The sequence below is a fragment of the Coffea eugenioides genome, chromosome 5 (assembly GCF_003713205.1).
Source record: "Coffea eugenioides isolate CCC68of chromosome 5, Ceug_1.0, whole genome shotgun sequence".
NCBI lineage: Eukaryota > Viridiplantae > Streptophyta > Magnoliopsida > Gentianales > Rubiaceae > Coffea > Coffea eugenioides.
The window spans coordinates 44,401,997-44,412,009 of NC_040039.1; the positions used below are offsets into that span (position 1 = coordinate 44,401,997).

Below are 10,013 nucleotides of genomic sequence, written 5' to 3' on the forward strand. Positions count from 1 at the left end.
TATATTAAAGGTACTCTTTTTTTTTTTTTGTGTCCTTTTATTAGTCAAGAAAAAAACTCATAAAAACGAGACATTCATTGAGGAGACTAAAGTCTAAAACTGTTTTCTTTCTTCATTAACGGATCACCAATCACAGTAGAACATGCATCAAAAAGATGATATTGTTGACTACAAAATCTCAACTGTATTAACAAAAAATCAAAGACAATTTGAACTAATCAAAAACAAAAAAATTTAGAATTACTCTCAATCGTTAAAATAAGCAATTGACTTATTTAATTAGTAACTAAATTTATCTTGGAACTAAAATTCTAGATGAAAGTTTTTATTTTTTATTTTTATAAATAAAAAATTCTGAATCCAATATCTCTCATTTACAATCCCTCCGTCTTACCGTCCAAAATCCTCCCCACGGAAGTTGCATAACTCAACAACTTCATTAACATTCGACATGCATTCAGCTATGGGCCTAGTACTTCAATTACACATGACTTTTGTACTAGTCCTCCAACCATTGTTACAAGTACAGTTTTGGACCATTGGTATCTGACTTTCGCCTGTCAAGATGAATGAAAGTTCCCGCAGATGGTCAATATTACTGCTGGCAACTAATTATAAGGCTTGCGTCGAAGCAAATGCAGGGCCTGCATTTCTTGACCCAAATGTAAGCCCTTTCAGAAAAAGCTGTTGTGTTACACAGCTCTTGTAGTCTTGCTAGGTTTCTGTTGCCCATCTACACTAGAGATGGGGATGGCAACGGGGCGGGGGACGGGGGAGCCTACAAATTCCCATGTTCCTGCCTCGCCCCGCTTCTCCTGCGGGTGCCCTTACGGGACTAATAAAAATTTATTATATAATTTTATTATAGTTAAATTTTAACAAATAATCAAGTACTAAAATATCAACACATCACCAAATTATTATTCATTGTAATTTCACAATTGAAACTTATAAAAGCAATCAAACAAAAGTTATTTGAATACAATCCAACATGATGAAATAAATACAATTAAAGTAGTCAAGTTTTCACTTTTGACACAAATACAATTACTAATTCATTATTATACTTGTGCATTTTTTTAAGGAAAAAATGCTATTGTATTAAGTGTAATTAGAGATTTAATATAAATGTATTAGTAAATTTAGTATAACAATTAATAATTTGTATTAGTACACATATATAATTATTAGTATAATTGATAATATCAATTATATTACATATACTAATATACGTTATATAATACATATAACTAATAATATCATTATCATAAGTTTGTAACTAATTAAATTATATATTATATATATAATTATATACATATATATATTATATATTTATTTTTTTAAAGCGGGTGGCGGGGCGGGGGTACACTTCCCCCCCCCCGTCCCCTTTCTAAGCCCCGCCCCCTTTCTAAGCAGGGAGAAAAAATTCCCCCCGCCCCTGCCCCATTAGCCCCCGCGGGGGTGGGTCCATTGCCATCCTTAACTAGAAACCTGGAAACCAATATTGGATGTTTTTTGAGTTAAATTTTAAGAATTTAAAGAATATTTCATGTCTTTTATAAACTTTGGTAAGGAGTGCATATAAAAGAAAGGATTCCTCTAACCTGCATTCAATGAGTATGGACTAAAAGCTACTTAAGGGTTTAGTTTTTGAAATAAAAGATAATGAGGAAAGTTCTTAAAGATTAATTAGCACAATAAATATGAGTGTGCAAGTTTAGATAGCAATTAAAAGAGAACATTGGATAATAATTAGGAAAATCTTAGAGATAATGTTCATACTCGAACATTAATCTCCTAGATTTAGTCATGCTAAGATATATAGTATAGTGTACAAAGGGTTTAGTTTTTGAAATAAATGACAATGAATAAAGTTCTTTGGGATTAATTAGCACAATAGATATGACTCTGTAAATTTAGATAGTAATTAAAAGAGGACGTTGGATAATAATTAGGAAAACCTTAGAGATAATATTCATACTCAAACATTAATCTCCTAGATTTAGTCATTCTAAGGTATTCAAAACTTACCAAAACATAATACGACTACTAACAAATAGAAATAAATAAAAGAAGAATAGAACGAGGGTTTGTCTATTGTTCTCAATTAACATCTCTTAAGAGAAGTCTGTAATCTAGTACAATATCATATGGCTTTTTACATATCATAATTTTAATTTAAATCCATCGTTGCACAGTAAAATCATATTTGTTTTTTTATCATTATATTGTAAGAATCTTAATTTTTTTTAAAGTTTAAATTATTATCCTAATTGAGATATACATATTGAAAGAATGATACAGCTCTAAAGACATTTGTAACATTTTTCTATCATATAAAAGGACTTCACTATGTACACTTTTTATATAATAAATCATGTGTGCCAACCTGATACCACCATTTTACAAAAGAAATTCATAAACTAACTCGTTATTAAATTTAGGATTCGAATCATAATAGTATGCCTGATAGTGGAGAGTAAAAAGGGCATGGGAAAAGATGAAAGAGTAAAACAAAAAAAAATTGACTCAAGTAATAAATTCAAGGAATACTTGTTGTTCGATTTAGAATTCGAATCGTAATTATGTATTTCACCGTTGAGAGTAAGAAGGACGGATGGAAGAGTTCATAAAATTTGAATTTAACTATTTATATATCTCACAAGTTGCCTAAAGTAAATTACAGCCTTCTTTTTTTTTTTCTTTTTCTTTTTTTCCCTTGAAAAGAATATTTATAACACAACCTTAATTGGTTGTTCAAGCCGCACCCTAATTATTCTGGTCGGCGAACGAACAGAAATTACCACTATTTAACCCTGTGACGTAGGAGGCTGAAACCAAAGCTACAGCTTCTGGAACTTTCCACAGGGTTCTGGGCTTCCAGACGACTCTCCCCGCTTCGACGTTTCCCAATTCCTTTTCTGCATATCCTGAGGATTTTGTTTCCAATTTAGAATCCTCCAACCAACGATTTCTACTTAATAAACCATCATCACCAGCCCCAAAAGAACTCACTTTACCTACCACATTCTTCTTTATTATCATCAAGACAAGAAAAAGATTTTTTTCATTCGTTTTCTTACTGGGTTTCTTGCCGAAAGTTGTATTGCTGGTTCTAGAAAACAAGCAAAAATTGGTAAGGTGAATAACAAGAGAAAGAGAGGGGAGGAGGGGAAGATGGGGCTGGATTACTACAAAATATTGGGAGTTGATAAAAAAGCCACCGATGATGATATGAAGAAGGCTTATCGAAAGCTTGCGATGAAGTGGCATCCGGATAAAAATCCCAATAATAAAAAGGATGCTGAGGCCAAGTTCAAGCAGATCTCTGAAGCTTATGATGTATGTATATTTTTCTTTATCCCGATTATCCTGCATGTGTTTTTTTATCTATGATGTCGTGGATAGCATTTTTTTTTTTTAAAGTTTGGGAGGCATTTAAATTTGCAAAATTGAGATGGGTTTTCGAAATAATTTTTTCTGGAATTTAATTAGAAAGCGTCTGGGTTTTTCTTTTTATCTGTAAAGCTCCAATCTTTATAACAGGTGAATGTTTAGTTTAGTAAGTTTTGAATTTTTTTAGAGGAATTTGATCATGAGATTTTCTGGGTTTTTCTCCTTACGAGTAAAGATTCGATCTTTTTGTCTGAAGATGATTATCTACTTTAAGAAGTTCGGAGTTTATTAGCGGAATTCAATTGAAAAGATTTTCAGAGGGTTTCTGCTTATTTGTCTAGCTTAATCTTCCTGTATGTAGATGATGCTTAGTTTGAGAAGTTCTGACATTTTTTTTTGGTCAAAAAGTTTGAATCTTGTGTTTTTCCATATATCTGTAATGCTTTGCATGTGAATTAGTTACATTCAACCAGCTCCAAAAGTTTATATTAAAGTTGATCTTTTTGCTGTTTTTCTTTATCTTTCAGGTTCTAAGTGATCCTCAGAAAAGAGCAGTTTATGATCAGTATGGTGAGGAGGGGTTAAAAGCTGGGGTGCCGCCGCCAGATACTGCTGGTGGCCCTGGTGGCACTACTTTCTTCTCCACTGGTGGAGGGCCAACTTCATTTAGGTTTAATCCTAGGAGTCCAGATGATATTTTTTCTGAGATCTTTGGGTTTTCTGGCTTTGGAGGAATGGGGGGTGGCAGTGGCATGAGGGGTTCAAGGTTTGGTGGTATGTTTGATGATAGCATGTTTTCTTCATTTGAAGGAGGCGGTAGTGGGCCTGGTGGATCAATGCATCAACAAGCAATTAGAAAAGCACCTGCAATTGAGCAAAACTTGCCTTGTACACTAGAAGAGCTATATAAGGGGACTACCAAGAAAATGAAGATCTCCAGAGAAGTTCTTGATACCAACAGTGGGTGAGTATTGGACCTTAGTATTTCGCTTATGTGTGTTGACGAGATGTGACATAATTCTTTTGTTTATTCATTCTGGTTGTGTTTGTTGACAATCTTCACCTGTCAAAATATAACTTTTCTTCCCTTTCGTACTTGTGTGCAACTGTGATAAGATATTAAATTGAACCTATCTAAGCGAGTAATTTTGAACAACCATTTCATAGTTTCTGTCCTCGGTAATTTAGTCATTTGAGCAGTAGTATTAGAACCATTGGACCCAGATCATGTATGAAAACTTGTACATCGTCCTCTACCTTCCTCTTGTTTTCACTTGTGCTCAGTAGGAGACAGAGGAATTGGGATATAAGGATGAAGCATTTTCTTCTCTTTTGGCAGTGTACATAAAGTGTTAGGAAGTTGTACGACTTAAACTATCATCTACATTGTACACATGCGAATTTAACAGTTATTTGGTGTTAAATAAGTACTCTGGTGATTTTATGTATTGGCTGGTTTGTCATTTTTCTGGTTGGTGATTGATTTATCCAATGGAATGCGTTTATGGTGGAGTTGTGAGATTACAACTATCAAAATGCGGAAAATGATATAAAGATATCCTGCATGCAAATTGACATGTCTAAGTTTTCTTTCATATTTGGAAAGCATTTTGTTTGCAGTTTTTAGATGCAATAGGAGACCGTGTAGCAGATCACTGCTGTATTCCCTTGTGATTCACTTGCAGTAATTGTAGCATGATAGTAGTTTGAGAATATAGTCAGCAGCTAATTGCGAGCCTTCCAGCGGTTTGGATGAGCTTTGTGAAATTAGGGTTGTAATGAATGAGAGTCACTGTGTGTAATGAACACGTAGATCTCAAAGTAGTAATCTGGGGGGGGGGGGATTATTAATTATTAGTATATTTCAAATCACAAACCCCGCCAGTCATTAATATTAATGTCTACTATTCCCTTGCAGTTGTTTTTCAAAGATCTAAAGAAATGGCACATTTTACAAAATTTACTTTCCGCAAATGCTATGATCTGCTGAGTTTCTCTCTACTTTCTCTGATTGAACTAGCAATACATTTGAAGCTTCTGGTGTGAAGTTTAATGTGGCTGCTAGTTGCCCTCCTACTATGAATCTTGTTTGACTTATGCATAGAATAAGTGGGGTACAAGACCTCTCCTTGGTTTTGAGGAGTAAATGTTTGACTTACGCCGGGACCTGATTTTTTTTTCCAATTTAAGCAATTTCATAAAAAGTCCTCTTTTTGGGATTAACTATTGGTCATTTTTATCCCTGTAAAATAGGAAAGTAGGAATCTTTTACTTAGGTCTATTTGATTGTTTGTGATCTTTTCTGTCACTTTTGTTATGAATGTGAAACTCTTGTTAGAAGTTATGAGATGACTATGCAATTTGTGTTTGTTTTAGTTTTTGTATGTTTTGAAGTTTTATTGTTGTGGGAACGGGGTCCTATATCTCAGTAGGGACTTTCAGAGTTTATATTACTGTTTGCGAGTTAAATGCATGGAGTAGAATATGTAGTTGCAGAAAAGTGTCTTGCTCACTGATGGGTTTTAGTATTTCTACATGCATTGTTTCTGCATTACATTAATATTATTATTCAAAGTAATCAAAAGCTTTTTGAAAAGACTTGTAAGCATCCTGGGGTTTTGGGTTTATATCAATCATTTATATTATGCTGATTCAGTTTGCTTGCTTTGATACAGCAAGATAATGCCTGTAGAAGAGATTCTTACCATTAACATCAAACCTGGCTGGAAGAAAGGAACGAAAATCACCTTCCCAGACAAAGGAAATGAGCTGCCAGGTGTAGCACCTGCAGATCTTGTGTTCATCATAGATGAGAAACCTCACAGGGTGTTTACGCGTGAGGGGAATGACTTGATTGTTACCCAAAAGGTCTCTCTCACCGAAGCATTGACAGGTTATACAGCCCATCTTACTACTCTGGATGGTAGGAATCTAACAATTCCCGTCACCAGTGTGATTCACCCAACTTATGAAGAAGTAGTTCGAGGTGAAGGCATGCCGCTTCCAAAAGATCCATCAAAGAAGGGAAACTTGAGAATTAAGTTTGACATCAAGTTCCCTGCTAGGCTGACTGCGAGTCAGAAGGCTGGTATAAAGGAACTTTTGGGTTCTTGAGGTTGTAACCTGGGTTTTTTTGCTGTTGTTTGGAGTAGTACTTTGTGTATATTTTTCAGAGCCTTCACATCTTTGGTGAAGATCGGGGTAGCAAGAACATTTATTTTCATTTAGTGCATTTGTGTTCTCTAGGAGAATAATACTGCTCGGCACAAAGCTTTAATTTATACATCTCTACTGGTTGTTTGAAAGTGTTAACAGGTAATATATGCAAAAGATGAAAACACAAGGTTTTTGCAGCGTCTGAAGGGGCAGTTCAAGATTTTGGTGCTTGCGATTTACTTCTGTTTGCTTATTGAATATTGCAATGGGTAGAGTATAATCTTCTTGAATATGCTGTTCTGAATGTGTACAGCTATGGAATAAATAACACTGAACAAGGTGCAGGACTCATTTTGCATAAAAAAAAAATACCAATATACTAGTATTAGTATTTGAGCAGCATTGGCCGAACAAATCTGTGTAATCACCTTGATCCCTGTCTTCTTGGGGCTTAAAACTTGCCCTTGGATTAAACAGGCGGGCTACAAGCTAAGGGTTGCATGGACAAGGAACAAAGAAGAAAACGTGAGAGTAGGCACTTAATAATGACCGAGATTCATTGATCGCCTCGCCGGCTTGGAAATTGGAATTATTTAGCGTTCCTCATAGCTTGTGCTTGTAGACGAAAGTCGTTCAGCTTTGCTATTTGTTTTGGTTTTTCATTTTTTGCCCTTTTCAGTTGACTCTCATGTTATCTAAATTGCTAAACTAAGTTGAGGACCAACATTTACTATGGCCTGCCAATCAGCATCCCGTGTTGAAGGGTACTCTCACTGTCTTGCCTGCTTGAAAAGTTATATGGAGTTGCTACAAAGTAAAAAGGGTATGCCAATAATGTCACCCTATTGCAGTATCTGTTGTTTTTTCTCTCTTTTTTAAAAGGTCTCCTGGTCTTGGCAAAAGAATCTATATAACGTTTGGTCTTTGCTGGTTCTTTCACAATGGAACTTCAACATCGATCCTTCAGCTTTTCCTATGAAGAAGGCTGATTAATTACAAAATCCATGTAAGCATTGACAAACATTAGACATCCACTTTATTCCTTATCAGTAGTTGCAGTGAATTTACCGGAATATATTTCATAAATTCTCATAAGATCCACAGAGCTCAAAGTGTATAAATTTCCTGGTAAAGCACTTGGAAGGACGTTGCTTATCTCCTCAGTTCTTTCTTCCACAGCAGCAGCTTCTCTGAGCTTTCCTTCCTTCCACAGACTCCTGACAAGCAACTCCTTTGTGATAGCATCAGGAATTAAGCTTGAGTTCATCATATCCTCAAATATCCTCATTGCGAGCGCAGCTCTTTCACATTTGCAATATGCACGAATAAGAACTGTGTACATATGAGCATCCGGCTCCAGACCACTTTGCCTCACCATCCCAAAAAGTCTCTGAACTGTTTTAACATCTCCATGAAGTGCAAAATGATGCATCAATCCAGAAAATGTCTGGATTCCTGGAAATATCCCAACTAAAATCATCTCTTCAAGTATGTCCGAGGCTTCATTATTCATCTTACACTTGGTCAAGGTCCTTAACATAGATGTATACAAAATTAACATGCTGCTCTTGGATATGGGACCACAAATTGTTTTAACACCTTGAAGAATCTTAAGAGCGGCATCACCATTTCCAGAAATTCCATAAAAATTTATAATCAATTTGACTGTGCCGAATGACAACCTGATGCCCTCCCTATCTAATTTAGACAACAGCTGATCAACCAATTTGACACATCCTTGGCGGGCTAATTTGGCAACCATCCTTGATGTTGTATAAATATCATGTCTAAATCCTGGTTGATAAGCTACCCAGCAGAAGAACTGCCATGCTGTTTCAGCTGACTTGAAATTTCTGATCATTTTGCAAACTAGCCGTGTTGTCCATATAATGTTTGCATCCTCTAAAGTTGACACCTCTTCAGGTCTCCACTGCTGCAAGGCACTAGCCAAAGCTGCAGGATCTAACCATGGTTTCAACTGCATTTGATCAACAGCACGACCATCAACATGGTTAGCATCTTCATCCTCATCCTCCATGTCATCCTCACTGCCATCCAAAGCATAAGCTACAGTTTTAATCCTCTCGTCCGGTAACATTTCCCTCAATAATTCTTTTGTCTCCTCGACGTAGCCTGCCTCCTGCAGTTGCTGCAACGAGTTCTGCATAGCTCGACCAGGCAATATACCATCAATTCGCATCTCATCAAGCAAAGTCTTCACCAAGTCTATTTGATCATTTTGACATAATGCTGCAACCAAAACGGAATACTGCTTCAAACTGCGTTTAATACTCATCTGTGGCAACATTTGGAAAACCTGAAATGCTGAATCCAAGTTCCCTGAACCGAGAAGATGCTCAATGATAACTGTGTACGTTCTACAATTAGGAAGCGCCCCTTCATCAATCATCCTACGGAATACTGTCACCGCCTCAGTATCGCTGCCATTCTTAGCAAAAAGGCCCATCACAATGTTGTAAGACTCAGAACAAGGACGCTTCTGTGAGGCCCGCCACTCATCCCACACGCTAGCAACCTCGTCAAGATCTCCAGCAAGAGCAAACCAACGCATCCGGTCCATAAAGCTGACACGCGCAACATTTGTAAACTTGCCAGCATTGATGGCATTGATCAGGGTTCTGAGTTTACCAGTTTGGCCAGATTTTGCAAGTATTTTGGCTAATGTATGAAGTGTTTGCTGATTATGCGAGAAATTTGGAACAGTCTTAAGTACTTCAACCAAGGAAAGAGCAGATTCAGGGGAAGGAGCTGATCTTAGTGCATTGTTGACTACAAAAGAGTCTAGAGCAGGACTATGCAAAATGGAAACAAGGGACGATTCTGGTGAACTTGACCGAAGACTAAGCCTTATCGAATCAATGAGCCTGGCCCTTTGGAGGTACAAGCTGACCTTATCCACATTTGGGCTACTTGAAAAATGGCAAACTTGCAGAGCTAAATTTCTTAATAGGCATGTGATATGGTTAAAACGGGAGAGTTTCATGGGAACCCACTAGCCAAAATCAATTCTTTATTCAAGACCAACCTAGAAATCCAGAGTTGCTAAAGTTATGGCAATTACTTTCTGCGGCAAATGATCAAACATGTGGACTGCATGGGCAACCAATTTTCTACCTTTGTCTAAGGTATAGGTACGACCAGCATACCCTGCAGTAAATGGTCAAAGTGGTCCTTTCATAGTGTCGCTGCTTGGCTTTGGCTTCAAATGAAAAGATGGGAACTAAATGACGCAGCCTTGCCTTTGCGAGCGTTGAGACTTCATATGAGATATTACCGAGTTATGAGCCTAATCGAGCCAGTACTCTAGGGGTCAAGACTAGTCTGATGTTAAAATTTTTTAGTACCATAGGGTCAAACCTCTCCTTGAATTGAAAACAAGTTAACTTAGACCCCTTTTTTTTCCATAGTAAAACTTGAACTCTTTTCTTGAAAGAAAAACT

General features: G+C 36.5%; 2 protein-coding genes across 2 annotated transcripts; one reads left to right on the plus strand and one right to left on the minus strand.

Annotated features, from left to right (window-relative positions):
* The first annotated feature begins 2,830 nt into the window (after positions 1-2,830).
* Positions 2,831-6,758, plus strand: LOC113770178 (dnaJ homolog subfamily B member 1-like). The gene is made up of 3 exons (XM_027314570.1): positions 2,831-3,342; positions 3,924-4,360; positions 6,072-6,758. The coding sequence occupies exons 1-3, from the start codon at positions 3,178-3,180 to the stop codon at positions 6,508-6,510; spliced, it is 1,041 nt and encodes a 346-aa protein (XP_027170371.1). The 5' UTR covers positions 2,831-3,177; the 3' UTR covers positions 6,511-6,758.
* A 691-nt stretch (positions 6,759-7,449) lies between these two features.
* Positions 7,450-9,819, minus strand: LOC113772105 (pentatricopeptide repeat-containing protein At5g66631). Its single transcript, XM_027316656.1, has one exon. The coding sequence runs from the start codon at positions 9,554-9,556 to the stop codon at positions 7,589-7,591; it is 1,968 nt and encodes a 655-aa protein (XP_027172457.1). The 5' UTR covers positions 9,557-9,819; the 3' UTR covers positions 7,450-7,588.
* Positions 9,820-10,013: the final 194 nt, after the last annotated feature.

Excerpts from the sequence above, each read along its gene's own strand:
- LOC113770178 (XM_027314570.1), top strand. The coding sequence starts at position 3,178 with ATGGGGCTGGATTACTACAAAATATTGGGAGTTGATAAAAAAGCCACC. Across the intron at positions 3,343-3,923 it reads AGATCTCTGAAGCTTATGAT|GTTCTAAGTGATCCTCAGAA; the intron begins GTATGTATATTT and ends TTTATCTTTCAG. Across the intron at positions 4,361-6,071 it reads GTTCTTGATACCAACAGTGG|CAAGATAATGCCTGTAGAAG; the intron begins GTGAGTATTGGA and ends GCTTTGATACAG.
- LOC113772105 (XM_027316656.1), bottom strand. The coding sequence starts at position 9,556 with ATGAAACTCTCCCGTTTTAACCATATCACATGCCTATTAAGAAATTTA.